This window comes from Crocodylus siamensis, chromosome 1 (genome assembly GCF_052110815.1).
Source record: "Crocodylus siamensis isolate JL-2025a chromosome 1, ASM5211081v1, whole genome shotgun sequence".
In the NCBI taxonomy this organism is placed as follows: Eukaryota; Metazoa; Chordata; order Crocodylia; family Crocodylidae; genus Crocodylus; species Crocodylus siamensis.
This window is the reverse complement of record NC_143395.1, coordinates 291805444-291823781: the sequence shown is the minus strand read 5'-3', so window position 1 is coordinate 291823781 and position 18338 is coordinate 291805444. Positions and strand designations below refer to the sequence as shown.

At 40.1% G+C, this 18338-nt stretch overlaps 2 protein-coding genes across 3 annotated transcripts in view; one reads left to right on the top strand and one right to left on the bottom strand.

Annotated features, from left to right (window-relative positions):
* Positions 1-5571, top strand: part of PLCXD1 (phosphatidylinositol specific phospholipase C X domain containing 1) — a 30996-nt gene extending 25425 nt beyond the window's left edge. For both annotated transcript variants that reach the window (XM_090064587.1, XM_090064577.1), the window contains one exon: positions 2894-5571. In XM_090064587.1, coding sequence (XP_089920713.1) covers positions 2894-3189 — 296 coding nt within the window. In that variant the 3' untranslated portion in view covers positions 3190-5571. The remainder of the gene's footprint in view (positions 1-2893) is intronic.
* A 145-nt stretch (positions 5572-5716) lies between these two features.
* GTPBP6 (GTP binding protein 6) lies at positions 5717-18321 on the bottom strand. The gene is made up of 10 exons (XM_090064566.1): positions 18045-18321; positions 14339-14476; positions 12657-12727; positions 10907-11037; positions 10038-10108; positions 9393-9551; positions 7826-8034; positions 7427-7575; positions 6855-7007; positions 5717-5971 (listed from the first exon to the last, which is right to left on the bottom strand). The coding sequence occupies exons 1-10, from the start codon at positions 18319-18321 to the stop codon at positions 5848-5850; spliced, it is 1482 nt and encodes a 493-aa protein (XP_089920692.1). The 3' UTR covers positions 5717-5847.
* Positions 18322-18338: the final 17 nt, after the last annotated feature.

The window sequence follows — 18338 nt, the reverse complement described above, 5'->3', positions numbered from 1 at the left end:
TCACATTTTATTTAAGAAACAAGGAATTAGTAGAACAAGGGAACAAGGATTTAGTAGAAATTCCAAACTGTTTATTCCCAATGTAGGACATGTCATCCCTATATTATGCCCATCAGTACAAACTTCTTCACTCATGGTATCTCCAAATATATATTAGCTGTCTATTCCTCTTCTGCACAACTTATAACCACAAAAGCGAATGAAGTATCATCCATTTGCATAAAATGGTGACATTAGCTTGAAATCTGTGAAGGGAACTAAGACAGGGAAAATAACCTTGTGACTGCTGCTAAAGGTGAATTGACGTAACTTCTTTTATAAAAAATAAACTGTTTGTCCTAGAACCAGGTCTCCCATCACCAACTTCCCATCAGATGTTGGCTTCACTTTGTAAGTTTGGTCCTATATGTGCAGACAGTGTTTCCAGCTTAACCACACATCCTTCATAGATTTCATAGACATGAAGACTGGAAGGGACCTTGGGAGATCATTGAGTCCAGCCCCTGCCTCAGGGGCAGGAAGTCAGCTGGGGTCAAAGGATCCCAGCAAGATAAAGGTCCAAATGTCATGGAGAGAGGGGAACTGAAATTGTGACCAGCATATACTGTAAAACCATAGGTCTCTTTTCTCCATGCTGAAGGGGCTGCTCTTTGAGCTCAGAAGCTAAAATAAAACCTATGAGCGTTTGAGTAGATCTAACATTTTATCAAGCAGGATACAGAGAGATGCACACATGCATGCAAACCAGTTATAACCAGCAACAGAAGCCTCTATCTGGGACACTGCTAAAACAAACGGTTCTGGGGCCTAAATAGTTTATTAAGATATGAAAAGGAAAACCTAGTGAAAACTTTGCAGTGTGGCCTTCTATAATGATGTATCACAGGTGCAGCTACCACCTCTGCAGCTCTGTGCTATGTTAGGATCTGGTCATGAACAAATTAAGGGGAAGCCAAACCACTGTCAAGGGAATGACGGGGCAAGAGCACTTTGTACCTGATCCTTTTTCCCTGCTGATTTCTGTACTCCCTCATCTTCATTCCCTTAGGATAAAATTTAAAAAACTAACTCAGATTTAAAAGGTTCAACTTGCCTCCCACAGCAGCAGTCTACTTTGTACATATGTCCTTTTTCATGGACGTTGCCTCCGTATTAGAGGTAGTTAACCATTAAAGAACAATTAACTCAGATTATATGCCTCAACTCCCACACGCATTAGTATGGATTTCACCTGTTGTGGAGCTCTAGAAGAGTAAGGTTGTAGTGCTGTAGCTGTGATGATCTGCAAATAGCTGATACTTCTGCGATGGTGCATGTGTGAAAAGCTATATTTGGTCATATTTTTTTATTGGGCTAGCTACATAGTTGGTAGAGATATTAGACAAGCTTTGGGCCCTTCTTCAGATCCGGGGAACTCTGCAATGATACAGCCTAGGAGAAACAATAGGCCATTTTCATCGATTCATAGATGTAGGGTCCGACGGGACCTTGTAGATCTTCTAATCCGACCCCCTGCCCTGGGCAGGAGAGAAAACTGGGCTCAAATGACCCCAGCCAGGTAGGCATCAAGCCTCCTCTTAAAGATCCCCAGGGTAGGAGCCAGGACCACTTCCCTTGGAAGTTGATTCCAGATCCTAGCTGCCCTGACTGAAGTAGCGCCTCCTGATATCTAGCCTGAATCTACTCTCTGTCAACTTATGGCCGTTATTCCTTGTTACGCTGGGAGGTGCTCAGGGGGAACAAAGTCTCTCCCAAACCCCGCTGGTCCCCACCCCCCCAGAAAGTTTATAGGTGGCCACCAGGTCCCCTCTCAGCCTTCTCTTGAGAAGGCTGAACAGGTTAAGGTCCTGTAGCCTCTCCTCATAGGGCCTGCTCTGTTGTCCCTGGACCCTCTCCATGTTGTCCACATCCCTCTTGAAGTGCAGTGCCCAGAACTGGACGCAGTACTCCAGCTGCAGCCTGACCAGTGCCGCATAGGGGGAGGATCACCTCCTTGGCCCTGCTTGTGATATATCTGCGGATGCATGACAAGGTACTGTTAGCCCTAGTGACCGCGTTCTCACATTGTCGGCCCATGTTCATCTTGGAGTCAATAATGCCTCCAAGATCTCTTTCTGTCACCATGCTTTCGAGAAGGGAGTTCCCCAGCCTATAGGTATGCTGCTAGTTCCTACCCTACACTTGTCAGTATCAAATCCCATCCTATTTCCATTTGCCCACCCCTTTAAAATGTCCAGGTCCTGCTGTAATCTGGCTTTCCCTTCTAGCATGCCCACCTCACCCCAAATATTGGTGTTGTCTGCAAATTTAAACAGGCTGTTCTTCACCCCATCATCCAAGTCACTAATAAAGAAATTGAACAGTGAGGGCCCTGGGGGACCCCACTGCCCACCTCCCTCCAGGTCAAAAATGACCCGTCCACCACCTCTCTGGGTGCGGCCCCCTCAGCCAATTTTGTACAATCAATAGTTATGAATAACTCTTCGGTGAAGCCAGTGTTTGCTAGCCTTTAGCCATTAAGGCAACTGTTATTATGGAGACATCAGCTGATTACCTGTAACCAGATTTCTTTCTGAATCTTCCTGAATGTCATATTGATGTAGTATCTAGCCAGGAATGAACACTCCCCTCTCAGGACAAGTAACCTAAGTGAATACATACAAAGATAGGGGCCTAAGCTAAGTGGTTTCAGTAGCCCCGTATCTGCCTAATATGACACACCTCTAAGGCAAGCTGCTCTATTGAGATTACTGCAGCTATTGGCAAACTACAGAAATTTTCTGGAGTTAAGATTTTGTGTTAATCATTTTAAACAACAAAACTAGTCATAGCACTCATTTGATAGTGAGCAATGACAGACACCAATCTAATGGAGACTGTTTTTTTGTTTCAGGAAAATTCTTTGTTGCAGGGATAAACCTTACTGCAGATTTATGGTACATTCTGTCGCATCCATTTTTATCTTTGAAGACGATGACTCTCCGAAGCCTTCCATGCCTGAATATCTGGGTAAAGCAACAGTGTCCAGGAACAACGAAGGACTGTACTAACATTATTGCTGCAGATTTCATAGGAGATGGTGATTTTGTCAAAAATGTGATAGAACTCAACAAAAAACTTAACTCATCAGGACACTGCCACAGTCCCAATATTGGCTCAAAGGATCTCTCGTTTTTCTCAACTCTTTAACCTTAAAGGCTGAGTAATCATTTTGTCTACACTTATGTCTTACCAGAAAGATACAACTCAACATACACTTTTTCTTTTAAGGATTTTTAATATGGATTTAAATGTTTGCTCAGACATTTTTGCTTGCATGTATTTGCAACATCAACAGCTTTGTACTTGGCACTGGAAAGGGAAACCAAATAGTGTTTTCATCATTCAGATTGAAGGAAATGTGAAAAAAAGTATTTAATATAAACTTTGAATACACAAATTAGATTTTAAAAATAAATTTGACAGGCTAAGACATTGTTATCATGCCTGTAACTTCACTAAAACTGGTTAAGAATCTTCGTGTGATTTCTTCCAAAATCACATTGGAATTTGGTATCAGGAGAATAAATGACAATGCTGGGTACTGAACCGATCCTTCTAGCATCTTTCTTACAACCTGGTAAGGTGATTATTACATTATTCATCAACAGTGTCTGCTGGAACCAAAAGTAATATATAATGTTCCAGAGGCTCGATATTGCTCTCATTTTAGAGCTGTGCCAGCTCTGCAGGTGAATTCCAGGTATCACAACTAGAACCTTAGTAGAAACTTTAGCCTTTTAACCTGAAGTGTCTTCTTTTGCTGATGGGCCATTGTACAAGTTTAAAGTAAAATATAAAGATTTTTCTTAGTAATGGCAAAAGTTTTGGCACTTCAGTTGAATAACACATTGGGGAATAAATTCTCTTCTCATTTACATTGCTATATATCTCCACTACCTTCATTGTGGAGCCTTTTTTTTTTGTGTTTAGCCTGTGTAAACTGAAAACAGATTTATCCCCTTGTATCCATCCAATTAGTTCATTCAGACTCTTTAATCTGAACCTACTTATTGAAAAGTATGGGTTATCTATGCCATTTACTTTTACACTTTTTTCTGTGAATATTAAGATTAATTATATTTTTATTGTAGTTTCTAGGATAAATTATCTGCAATACAAGTGACTGTGAATGTGAAGGACAGATATCACTGGCTGGAGCCAGGAAGAGTCAGCAGGCTTCCCTGTGTAGTTCTATCAGTATACTTAACTCTTTTTAGATGCACTTTATACACCAATGCTGAGTTCCAGTGTGTGGTGGAGTGTTGGGACAATGCTGCAGAAACGTTACTTGCACCAAACTCTACTGGGACGTTTTTTTTTCCAGACATGAAAGGCTACCTCGTCCAAGATAGTGTGTCAGTAGAAATGCATTTAAAAACAATTCTGCTAGTCTGTTAATATTTTTTCTATCCTAGTCCTCTCTCTGTTAGTCATCTGTGTACCGCAGTGATATATTTTCTTAGTTTTGTGAAAGTGCACCAGCACTTTTCAGTGATTTACTTGCATACATTCTGTACTGCACTTGCACACAATGTATTTCTGCATAGCATTAACCTGTTTTATATTGCCTTACCTAATAAAACCTTTATTCATTTCTGTATATGAAATGAATTCCATTATTTGCCTTGCTGTTCTCTGTAGTGTTACTTTTCATAGTCCAAATAATTTACAATTTAAGCTTTGGTGCTCCTTATCCATGGTACTTGGAAAGTGTTACTGTGTAATATGGTTGCAACTTATCAGTTGCAATTATTACAATTGACTTTTACAGCTGCGTTCAATCAACAGCACAGGCTATAGCAAGACATCAGTTCATAAGCAATAAAGATTTAATTTCACTTACCATGAATAGTTTCTGTAATACAATATATACAGTATTCAAGAATAGGTTTCTGTTCCTTGTCAGCAGCTTCTCAGAGGCTTATAAATGGCAGTTAAAAAAAAATCTAGTTCCTGCTTACACTGTAGATTAGGGGTCAGCAATGTTTTTCAGCTAGGGGGCCAGAACAAGCTAGCATGGGTCAGAGGCAGTGGGGTCTCTAAACCTGGCTGCTGCACTGCTTCTTCCCCCTCCACTGGAGCCTAAAGTGCTTGACTGAGGTGCAGCATAAGGAGGCTGCTGCTGCTCAATAACACAGAAGCCATGGCTCTGCAGACCAGATCCAAAGGCGCTGTGATTCTTACTTTCTGCTATAATAACTAAGTAAATTAAAACCTGTGTAGTAATTATCCTGCAGTAAGCAAAATGCTTAAAGAAACTGGAAGTGCCCAATTTAGTCATAACACAGGCAAGCCTTTGTTTCTCCCTTCATTTTTTTTAATGGTTTACATTTTTTAACAGTGAAATAAGTGTCAAGTGCAGCAGTAATATTTATTCCTAAAACTGTTTTATTAAAGCTAGATTGTGATTTAAAAAACTTGGCAACTTGCTTTTATTGAATTCAATAGTCCACAGACTGTCAAGGCCCAGAGTTTAAAGCAGGTGTTCTGTGCAGTTCTAATGTGCAGTGATAAATGCTTTATATTTTAAAACTAACACTGGTGCCGTTCATTGTGTGTTTGCAACAGAAAGAGGCTGGAAGTTTGTTTTAATATTTTTAAGCACAGGCATTTCTTAATTAATATCAGCATTTTACATAGTTGCAGATCCAGATGAGTGTCATGTTCCAAAAACTGAAGATCAGATGACACAATTTTTATTATATCTGAGCACGCAGTTTATTAGATTCATTGCAAATACTTTTAATGATGCATGATTCTTTTTTTTTTCCAAACAGCAATGCTGTAGTAATCTGTAGGATATTATTATTGTGGGAAATGTTTTCTGAATCTGCCTAGAACAGATTCACTTATTATCACTTTTACACTGGCTGTTCCATCATCAGGCATAACATCCACTTCCTGAACTGTTGCTTCTTTATACAGCCAACTGTAAAGATAAAATTAGCCTCTTGTGTAAGTATTCAGCATTTCCAAAAACATGAACACCAACAATAGACTATATGTTTTAAATTTAGATAATTTCACACTTTGAAGGAAACAAGCCTAACAAAGGGAAAACACCTTGTTCTCCCAACAAGCTATTCTCTGTTCTGAGGAGAGGAGCAATATTTCATAAAAATCTCTCAAGATGGATTGTTTTGTGGCAGATTCAGATCTGGCTCTAGTTCCAGGGGTCAGTCTTTTGAATAAGTTCTTTTTATGGACATACACAGTAAAAATTAAACATTGATCATATCTTACATGCTTTAGAACAAAAGAGTAGCTTTTTAGAAATACAATTGAGACTTCTAATGGAGTCACTTACTATCTGGTCTGTGAGATGAGCTAGAGCAGTGTTTCTCAACCCATGTGTCCAGAAGTGGGACACAAGAATATATGAAAGGGTCACAAACAAACTTTAAAAATGGCTCTTTAAAGGAGAAAAATGTGGGAAACCATGGCTTTTTCGTTTCAGGCTGTCGGAATTCTAGGCTGCTTGGGGCCCTCCATGCCCCACACACCTCTCCTCCTGCCCGACACACCCATCCCCTGCCCCACACACTGAGGGACTTGGTCCTGGGGGTGGGAGCAGCCTGTCAGGAGTAAGGGGCTCTGGATTGAGACTGGCCATTGATGTTTATAAGTGGGACCTGGTACAAAAAAGTTGAGAACCACTGAACTAGAGCTTCCACCCCTGTCTACAATTCTTATCACTGACTGAAATCCAAATCAGTAATTACCAGGCTTCTTGGACAGTACAAGGCTAAGTTTCTTACCTAATACTTGCATGTCTTTCAAAATTTCTTAATATGCCAGGCACAATTGTTTACCTTAGTTGAGGTCCTGTTAAATTGACCTTAATTGTCAGAATCTTCTTCCCTGTTGCTTTCAAAACTGTCCTCTCAATTTCCTCCTTAAGATCTTCTAATCCATACCCATGAAGAGCAGAAATAGCTATAGCATTTGGTTCAGCAGGCTCATACCTGGAAGATAACTACTATCAGCAAAAGATGTGGTGCATGAAGGTAACTTAATTGAAAAGCAGGAATTTGGAAGATGTAGGTCATGACTATTAAAGGTAAAAGGAGGCTGGGTAAGTTCCATACACAGTATCTAAGTGTATCTGAGATTCTGGCCTCTTACCATATTGCCATATTACCTGCTGATCATAATGAATTCTAATCTTGTTTTATTTCTAAAGAGAAGTCTGTCTTAAGATCATGTTTGTATACAGAAAAAATTGAGGAACTATTATCAAATAGCATACCAAAAGGAGTCTAGAAGATCACCTCGGGCCTTGAAAACTAGCTTGCCTGCAAACATCTGCACAATGACATGTGCTACATTAACACTAGGAAAGATGAAAGGGCAGTAAGTATCAGAAATGTACTTTTCCTCTTACCGTTCTATCAAATCCACTTTGTTATGAACTTCTATAACTGAATCCAGTAAATGGCTTGGGAGATTAAGATTCTTCAGAACACACAAAACGCTTGCTTTCTGTTGGACAGTTTCAGGGTGGCTAACATCCCTCACATGAAGTATTAAATCCTAGAAAATATAAATACATAATACAGTTATTAATGAAGTATCCAAGTTTTCAGTGTTACAGACCAGTCTCATTGGCCAGATGAAGTGGCCTGTGTGTGGGGTTGGGCTGGCCTCGCGTAGACCATACAGGTTGAGCACTACTGCTCTATTCTGAATAGAGTACCAGTTAACTTACCCCATCCTGCAGGAGTAACGATGATTAGAAACACAACTGTTGAAGCAATGATAGGTTTTACAATCAGTTACTTACTGAGTGAGCCACCTCTTCTAAAGTGGCTGAAAAGGACCCAATGAGGTCATGAGGCAGATCAGAGAGAAACCCAATAGTGTCAACATAAATAACTGCTAGGTGTGAGGGTAGGTAGCCAGTATGAGCTGTAATATCAAGAGTGGCAAACAGCTGATCCTGAGGTTGCAGTCCCGCATCTCCAGTCAATGCCTTGATCAACGTGGTTTTCCCTAACAGAAATGAGAATAAAATTAATAGTTGTAACAGTCTGCTCCAAATAAGAGTAAAATACTGAGTTCAAGTGTTTGAGTAATGTGATACATTACCTTTAGATCACTATCTTAAGCCAAGAAGATATTGGCAGTGACTATTAGTCATTACCAACTGCTGGTCTACATAAAATTATAAAGTTAAAACCGAGTCTGTTTTTGTGATTTGGAATGAGATGCAATAGTGTATTTGGCATTCATGGTGGTAGTTTTAACTGACAGGCCAAGGACTGCATTGGCATGGACACTGATGAGTACAGCAGGAATGGTCCTACGTCCCTTGAGACACTGGTGTGGCAGCATTAAGAATCCTGCTTTGACACAGCGTAGACAGAATTCAAATCTCAAGCTCAGTTAACCTCACAGTATTTAGGAGCACAAAATATATGTGCTTTACAGCTCTTATGCTGTGGAGTCTGTAATAAAGAACTCTTTCTCCGGTAATATTTCTAAAATGAATTTTCATAGGGTTTGCAGACATGGCCAGGCATGTATTTTAGTTTAAGATATTTCATTCATGTGTGAAGCATGATTTTGTATAATCAAAGTAGGTATCTTTTCCTAAATTATAACTCTGCATTAGTCTTAGACTTTAACTGGTTAGAGAAACATACTGGCTTTTGTGTTACCAAAGTGGTAAAATAGAGTATCTGTTTAACATTATGAAGATGTTGAAGAGGGACAGAAATACAAGGGCCTGAAAATAATTTACTCTGGAAATACTCAAGGATACTATCTCAAGAAACAAGTTAAAGTTGATAAAGTCTCCTTTGTACTTGGAAAGTAGAGCACAAACATTCTATGAAGAGAAGCCACTGCTCTGCACCTTCTGTTTCCAACTCTCAAAACACTATACATTAATCAAATCCTACAGCAGCCCTGTAGGGAAGTACCTATTTCACACATTTCCAGGGTATTGCCAGGAGCAGAATTCAACCCTCCAGACATGAAGTTCTGTGCACCAATCACAAGGCTATTTTCCTGCTCAGGGGTTCAAAATGTATAACTTCTCTTTCTCTTTTGACCAGTGATAAGAACATGTGTCGAGAAACCTAACATCCTTTAGCAGTGTTTGCAGACCACCAATTGCCAGTACTAGAAGCTAGGAATTTATCCAGAGCAAAACATGGCTGTAACAGTGCAAAAGGTCTAACAAACAAACAGCAAGTGTTACTCGCCTTTTTAACAATTTTGTCGCTAATACTCATTAAACAATGAAGTTGAATAAACTATAAAGCCCATACCATGCTGAAAAGATTCTAATTAATATTACAAATGTAAATTACTTTTCTGTAATAATTTCAAGAATTTCTTCTTACCACAATTTGTGTAGCCCATTACTGAGATCACTGGGAACTCACGCCTTTGACGCTGAGCTCTGAGTATAGATCTTTTTCTTCTTAAATTCTCCAAGGCATTCCTAATTTTTAATTCTCTCTCTCTCAAGAGACGAGTCTGAGTCTCCAAGAACGTCTCACCTGAAAAATACAAATCAGTAAGTCGTTGAGCAACCAAAACAGAAATGAAGCAAATAAATTGTGCTGTAGAACTACTTGGGCAATGACAGTTAATAATATGGATTTGAAGCTTTCCTAAGAATACATGGATTCAGTTGCTCAACTAAGACAGAAACAAGATAAAGTTACAGTTGACTGTTAAAATCGTAACAACCAACAATCATTTGGGCTGCTTATTCCCTTGAAGGGCAGCTACCATTCCCTCATGTGCTTTAAAATATTAATTAAAAATAACTCAGTCTTGGCACATGGCAACTTGATTGTTTAGTATAAACTGGGACTTTAGTAGGGCTATAAACTTTAATTATTTCAGAAAACCTTACCAGGAGTCTCAGATTTGCTTATTGTGAGGTTCCTGGCTCAGTTTCTTTTTCCACGACAAACACAAGTTTCTAAAGGTTATAGATTATAGACATCCTCTAATTCACATAAGCACTTATACTTTACCTGAACCCATGATGTATCTTGATCCACCTCTTTGCTGGTCTAAGTGAGATACCTCATTTTTCAAATTTGATCTGGCAGTGGAATAAGAATACCCTTTATATTAGTACAGTTAACCTTTAATTAAAGGAATATTAAAATCACTTTGCAAACATGGGTATGCTGTAAAGCCTAAATATTACAGATGGGGAAATTGGGGCACAGAGTAAATAAGCAACTTGCCCCAAGCTAATTGTTGGCAGTAGAATCCAGATGTCCTACCTCTCAACCATGGCTCTTAACCAAAAAACCCCATTGTTAGCAAATAACAATAGTAGAAAAGTGGACTTAGTTGAAATTTAAGGGGCAAGTCATGTACATATGTAACTCCTGCTGACTTCCATCATGTGTATAAATTGCAAGATACAAAACAAAATATATAAAAATAAAACAATGCAGAGAATAAATGTCTTGCATCCTTCCTGGCTAAATCCTACTTCATTAAACCAACCAATATTTGATACTGGTTTATTATCCTTGACTGTCTGTTAAAAGATGTGCCATATATTGTCCAATCAATAAAATTGCTGTTGATGTCCTTGGTAGGTTACTTTGATGGGGGATGAATTAATTGTTCTCATTAGAAATGTATGTGGTAAGAACAGCTAATGAACACCTTCTGTTTTTGCTGGTCAACAGTAAAAAGCTTAAAATAAAGCTGTATTCTAATGTGTTCTAAGTTGTCATGGTACAAAATGCATAAAAGCATATTATACAATAAACAACCTTAGCATTTTTCTTTAAAGAAGAGCATTACCATTGTACTTATTGTGAAGAAAAGCCTTTACTAATATATCAGAAAATTAATGCCTGATTTATGCAGCTTGAGGTACCTGAGAAGTGGGATTTCAGCCAATGCTATCTGAAGTTTTGCTTCCTTAGTCCGAGCATTGCAACGAAAAATATGAAGGACAACTGTGTATCTGTCAAAAACGTTGACGCCCCAGGCATCTTCCAGTTCTTTCTTTAAAAATGTAAGATAAGATAACCTGAAGGTTTTTTACAATGTCTATCAGTTAATCTGCAAGCACCAGTTTGATGATATTAAACGGTATCTGTAGCCAATGAAGCCCTAGGTTCAGAGGACCTCAGGCTCTTGTTCAGTTGGCTAGTTAAGACCCAGAGCATGTAAGAAGTGAAATCCCAATTGAAAGTGAAGTTCAGATGCAAAGACTCTGTTCGTAGACTTTTGATCCAAAGCCCAATGTTGCCTTCCATGAATTCTGAATCAAGCTTTTAGGGCAGCTCATGTCACTGAAAAACGCATTGAGGAAATCATCTATCTCTTGGGAGAAAGAATAGGCTTTTGTGGGAATGGGGAAGGGATCTTATAAAGACAGAAAAGAAAACCCCAGAACTGAGTAAAAAACTTATTTCATTAGAGTTTTACATAGGCTGGTTACATGAATTCAAAAGGATAATAGACCCAGTTCAGGACGACAGTTTAACAGGAAAGGAATCCCACTGAAATTAGTGGAGCTACTCATGTACTTTAAGTTATTAGACATGCTTAAGTACTTTGACGATTCAGGGCTGGGTTAAAATATATCCAAGAAGTAGTTACAAATCCTACAATCAACAGAAAACATTCATAAATAGGGAAATACTGGAAAATGTGAAAAAATGCTGAGATGCTGTCGCCACATTTTGTTAAAAAATGGAATTCGAAATTTGTTTACCAGCTCCATCCATATCTTTGAAAATCTATATAAAACCTGTTTGTAAAAGAATAGCATTCTCTTCACACATCTGGAATACAGATATCTCAGGCTGGGTTGCTGTGAAAGACTTGGAAAATGTGAACATCTGGATGTCTATCTAGGCATTTCTAAAAGTACTTATCCCTGTAATACATAAGAGGTTCAAGAACCCATAGTTTTGAGTGTTCTAAATAGAGTACAAACAATAAAAGTACAGCCAAAAAGTGAACAATAGATTCAAATTTTAAATTTGTTGGGTTTTAATAATCTAAGGGTTCATTAGTAACACAGGCATAGGGTGTTTTAAATATAGACTATAGTATCATAGAATCATAGAAGTAGGGTCCGAAGGGACCTTGTAGATCTTCAAGTCTGAGCCCTTGCCTGGGCAGGAGAAAAACTGGGCTCAAATGACTCTAGTCAGGTAGGCATCAAGCCTCTTCTTAAAGACCCCCCGGGTAGGAGCCAGCACCACTTCCCTCGGAAGTCGGTTCCAGATCCTAGCCACCCTAACTGTGAAGTAGTTAAATATTGCTACTTTAAAACATTTGCATTTTAAGTGTAAAAACAGAAGCACATACAAATTCAAATATATGTAAAGATCGGATTAATTTTACAGATTTATTTTGGATTTTATTTAACAGAGTTGGTGGCAGAACCTAGATTAAATGATTATCAGATAGCTGACAAGTGAAATTCAACCATGGAGGAAAAGGACATAATATCCAATAAAGTCAGTCAACGGGTGTAGGGTAAATTTGGTCCAATTGACTTTGAATGCCATTATGTATAGCTTTTGAGTCATAATTTGGCATCTGCATCACTACATTCCATATTCAGTCTCTGGAAACTAACGAACACATTTAAATATTATTTTACCTACCTTTGTCACTGTAGATATTCTTTCTAAATTCAAGAAGACAGCTGTTGCTTGGGGTAACCTTTTAATCTTTTCTAAAATAGAGAATTGCATGGTGTAATTTGGAATGGTCAATATCAAACGCATGCAAACAGACTATTTTAATGATACTTTACATATATTTTTAAAGGCAAGTGTAATGCTCCTGGAACACTAGACTAAGCAAAAGAAAACTACATTCTTTGTTCCTGGACCAGATACCTCACTGGCAGCAGTGCATGCTTTCAAGGACTATACTGACAATTTTCTTTAAGCAAATTCTAGAGGAACTAGCTGAAAGGGTAGAAGAATTCTGTATTTATTCACACACGTATGCCCCTTTTTCTGAAAAACAAGCCCTCCAAAATTGGGAGGCATGTCTTGAGTGAGGAAGCCGAATTTTTTCTTTGCTGGAATAGAAGAAGAGAAACGGTATGTTGTAATGGCTGCCAAGATGGCTGTTGCTGATCTCTTAACTCCAGCAAGCAGAATCTAGTATTAAACTTCTCACAGCCACTAAGGTATTTGCACTATGTATTGGCTGAGCACTGTACCTTGTGCTCAAAGCAACAACTTAGCTGGCTTAGGGCAAGTGTTCTGCTGCATGAAGTCTGCAGTATCTTGATAAGGCTTGTGATGTGACAGTAACACATTATTTACAGGAAGTCATATAAAGAAGTATTTATAGTAAAGTAGCAACAGTCTTGCTACTGCCCTTTCAAAGATCTGGACCCTCACTTTGCTACTTTTCTGCCACACAGGCAAGCTTCTGTTGTCTCACTCGAACTGTCTCCCGGGATACCACACTTCCTGGATGCTCCATGGTTCCAGGAAGACTTCCTCTATGACAGAGTCTACCATAACTCTGTAAAAATGTGTTTTACAAGTCAGAAAACAGAATAAAAGGTGCATGTCTTATTTGGGGGTATGTGGCATGCAAGAAAATATGATAAACCTATGTATTTAATGGGCCTAGAAATAGGATTATGCACGACAATTGTCAGCAAGCATGCTTAACTGGGATGCTTGTTTATGTCATGTGAAAATTTCAAACTACACTGAAAAATTAACTTACTTCATACAGCTCATTGGACAATCACTAAATATTAATTACTACTGATCTGGGTCAAAAAATAATACAAATTACTGTCAGTACATAAGTTGGTTACTTAATTTTACTTCAAAACAATGCGTATGGCACATTTTATCAGAGAAGTGGTTATTTCTATCCTCTGATTCATTTGACATGTTTTTAATAAGTGTCTAAGGAGCCCGTCTATAAACAGGCCACGGGGTAAAGTTTTAGGGTATGGACAAATATACATTGGGAGCTCCTTGGCACTGGGCAGCAGCTGTAAATGGTATCAGTGGATGTTACCAGTGGGTGTGCATGAGCCTGTAGTGATACATGTGAAACAAAACTGCTTAAGCTTTACCACTGCTTCATCCAGGGGCAAAGCTGAGGCGATTTAGCTCCCTGTCATCACTCATGCACAGAAGTTAAAACCTAACAATTACTGTGTTCTTTATTTGACGTTGCTCTAAATGTATCTTTGTCTATACCCATAGTCCTCTCCAGCATTGGCAATGATCTTCATACAGTCTAGCTAAAGTTGCTTCCGTACTCTGTTTCACACATGGTTTTAAGACAACCTTGGTTTTCTTACCTGTCAAAATTTGAAAATTTCCTTTGCCAAAAATAAGCTTCTGGTCAAGATTTTTTGTAGGAAGAATTATTTTATCCACCACTGTCCAGTTATGGAGGGTATTTACAAGAGCAACAGCTTCTGCTACTTGTAATTCAGCTGTCACATGGGGGGAAAAAAAGAAAAGGTTATAGTACACAGCCCCCCTTTGCACACAAATTTCTCACATTTCAGTAAGTACACAAGCAAGTATGCAAGTCTGGTCTACACTTAATTTCTACTGGAATAGTTAGTTAAGAGAGTGAAGGAAAAAAGCATTCCCCAACCAACACAGTTATACTGTAAAGTCCTAGTTCAGATGTAGTTTTATTATCAAAAAAGGTCCTTTTTGCCAGTATAGCTTATTTTAGGGGTCAGCAGTGTTTTCTGTTTGCAGGCCTGAATGACCCAGTTTGGGTCAAAGGCAGGCTGGTGCTAGGACCTGTCCACAGCTTCTTCCCACTGCCTAGTCATGGTGTGGCAGAGGCAAAGCCCCCTAGCCTGTTCTGCAGACTGAATTCAATGGCTCTGCAGACGGGAGGCTGCCAACTCCCTGCTTATTCCATTTGGAGAGCTGATATAAGTTACACTGGCATAAAAGCCCTTAATTCTGTCACCAATAAGGAAATTATGTTGCATATTGTATCAACACTGTACCTGGAACCTAAAGGCACTTATTTACATGTGTTCTGACATGTAACATGTGCCCTGACATGGTCTTGATTAATCATTGAGTCTGCTGGAGCTTTCTAATCAGAACGCTCTAGTGTGCTGCAGCATCTTGTGTAGTTAGTGTCCCTGTGCTTCAAAATGGTAGTGTTGGTGCTTTAACTAAAGCTCATTCACTGAACTCTAGTTAAAGTGCCCCTACTGCCATTTTCAGGAGCCTCTCTAATTAAAATGCCCCCCTCCCCACCAAGCATGTTTATAGGTATCCTAAAAGACCTACACAGGCAGATGATGGAACTGTCACCACCCGCTCTCCATTTTAGAGTGACAGCAAAACAACACCTGAATAGCTCTTCAATGCTTAGAAGAAGTATTTAAAGAATTTCTAGAGTTGGGCACATTATTACTGATATCAATTATGATGGTTCATCCACAACAGCAGTATCACAAGGTAGCCAAGTTCATTCTTGCTTTACTAAAAACACAGCAAACAGGGCATCAGTGCTGTGTTGATTCATTTGGGAAGTCTTTTGCCCCTTGCAGATCTCATTAATTTTAATGGGACCTTATATAGTCATAGTGATGATCCTGGCAAATCAGATCATACAACTGAGGTTAATATTTTCTAAATAAGGACATACAATGAGACTTGCATAAAAAAAAATTAGCATCCATTTTTCCCTAAATGCAAGAGATGTGTTTGCTGTTTAAAAACATTTTATTTTTCTGGAAAAATGTTTGTTTAAATACTTTGACTTTTGCTCAAATGTTCATGTTCTTTATAAATGCAAGGTAATTGGGATTTTTTTGGATGGGAGAATAAGTTTGAAATATTTAGCAGGTTGTAAGTATGGGTCATGACCATTTTCCCTTTTTTTTAATCCTCAAGGGAGAACATGAGACTGTGGCATGGAAATGGTTGAAAAAATCACCAAATCTGTTTCATGCATGCCCCCTCAATCACATGACACAGTAGTTTGCAACATTTGTTGTGGCCACAACACTGACAAATTGGGACAATGTTTTAGACGGATTATGAGGACAAAATTCCTAGATAGGAGATCAATCGGGGTGTAGACAGTGGGGGAAGTTCCACAACTTAAACTTGGAGCTTAAAATTACACTGAACAACACACTTTGCTCGCCAAATTGGCTGCAATGGCTGTTTTTTAAAACTGATAGAGAGGCAACACAAGGATGGTATCTGAAAATCTGACAGCAGTTACGGTACTTACTACAAATGTCACCACTTTCATTCACAGAGAAGCAGGGAAAGGTGCAAAATACCCATTCTGTATGATCTTAATACTTTCTGTTACTCTTCTACAGAAATTTGGATTTGAAGCAGGTTCACCCAAAGAAAGTTCTTATCACCCTAAACAGGTGGGAGATTGAGAGGTCTGTTACCTAGCTATGAGGGTTACATGAACATCAAATCTCACTGAATGAATGAATGAATTCAGCAAGGACTGTCATCACTGCACTGTTAGCTCAGTCTGATTGCTGGATAGAGTGAAGTGTTACTTTAACTTCAAGCTAGTTGGATCATCAGAATATGTGGGTTGAGATTTGAGTATTGCTAACTTTCAAGTAACATGAATTCAACTACTTTGTGTTGCTAGGCTCTGTGTAACAGGAACTTAGTTTTGTGGTGCGACCACTTCTCTTTGGGCTAGACTGTTTAGAGGTGTTAGTTCAATCCAACACTGCAGCAAAGATAAGCCCTGAGTACAGCTGATCATGTGCACAGTTTACAAGATAAGGGCCTAAGAGTCATTATGAACATGCTTTTTTGAACAATATCTCAGGGGGAAGTTACATGTTACACTCAGATCATATTAAGGGCACTTCAAACATGAGCATCCATGTCTAAAAGCTTTTTAACTCATGCCACTTCAGGTGAGTTAACTTTGGGCCATGCTGCCTAGCTTGTGTTAGGGTAATTTCAGATATTTTTCCATGCTCTCTGGAGATAAACTAAGCAATATGCAGTCCTCCAGCATCCCAGGATGCACCTCTCCCAGTCCCCCTCCTCAACCTGAGCAGGACTAGAGCCCAGGTGTCCTGGCTCCTAGCCATACCCTTACTCACCAGGCCTCTAGGGGCATCAGAGTTGCACAGGCAAGAAATGGCATTAACCCTCAATCTGCAAATGCTCACAGCACGTTCTTACTTTAACAAACTACAACAAATGTAACATCCCACTGATGCAGTAGGGGCTAAGTCAGGAGAGGGTGGCCCCTGACACATGCCAGTCCTCAGGACAGATAGCGGGGAAGCTGCGAGGGGCCCAATCCTTGTTGTAGCAGTGCTTTAATTAGAGCAGCTCTCAGAGCCACTCTATTTAAAGTGCCCCTCCCCCCACCCCATACTCCCAGAGGTTTAGATAAAGCACCCGCTGCCATTTTGAAGTGCAGGGACACTGATACATGAGAGGCTCCAGTCTGCTGGAAGGTGGCAACTGTCATGCACCAGACTTGATTCATTGAGTAATAACCAGGGATCCTGGTTTTCTCCGAGACAGGCATATATATATGCCTATCTAGATCTGTGTATTACTGGTGCTTCATTATGATCAGGGAAAAGTGTGGATCTATACACAGCTCTATATATAGATTACTCTCCCTAGATATAGATAGATATACATAGTTTTGATCACAGAAAAATGTGGATTTTCTCTAATCAAAATGAAGCACCAATAATACACAGATATACATCTATTTAAATCTATATATTGATGTAGATAGATAGTGCACTCACACTCTCTCTCTCTATATATATATATACAATTTTGATGACGAAAAACTCTGCATTTCAGGTTCCTTTTTTTAATCCGGAAATTGGGGATTTTCTCTGATCAGACAAAGCCAGGACCTCTGGCAAGGCCAGCGCCGCGTGCGGGGCCCCCAGCGCCCCCCGGGGTGCAGCAACGAAGCGCCTTGCTCGCCCTGCCGCAGCCCCGGGGCTGTGAAAGGCGCCCCAACAGCCCACACAACGACGGCCGTGGGGCGGGCCCCACCTGCGCGGCGCTGCTTCAGGTCGCCGGCCCTGGGCTGCACGATGAACATGCGCTGCGCGCCGGCAAGCGGCAGCGGTACGGGCTCCAGCTGCGTCTCCAGCTCCTCCTCGGCGTCGTCCCCGCCCAGGTCCCCGCCGGCGCCCGAGCGGCTCCAGCTCGGCGCAGCGCGGCTGCAGCCGAGGGCCCGGGCGGGCGGCAGCGGCCGGAAGCGCCGAGAGGGCGCGCGCAGTCCGCGGGCCACCAGCGCCGCCGCCCAGCGCACCGGCCCGCACGCCATCCCGGTCCGGGCCCTGA

Coding starts and splice junctions, on each gene's coding strand:
- GTPBP6 (XM_090064566.1), bottom strand. CDS start 18,321: ATGGCGTGCGGGCCGGTGCGCTGGGCGGCGGCGCTGGTGGCCCGCGGA. Junction 9,552..10,037: donor AAGATACATCATGGGTTCAG/GTAAAGTATAAG, acceptor TGTATTTTTCAG/GTGAGACGTTCTTGGAGACT. Junction 8,035..9,392: donor AATGGGCTACACAAATTGTG/GTAAGAAGAAAT, acceptor CATTTCTGTTAG/GGAAAACCACGTTGATCAAG.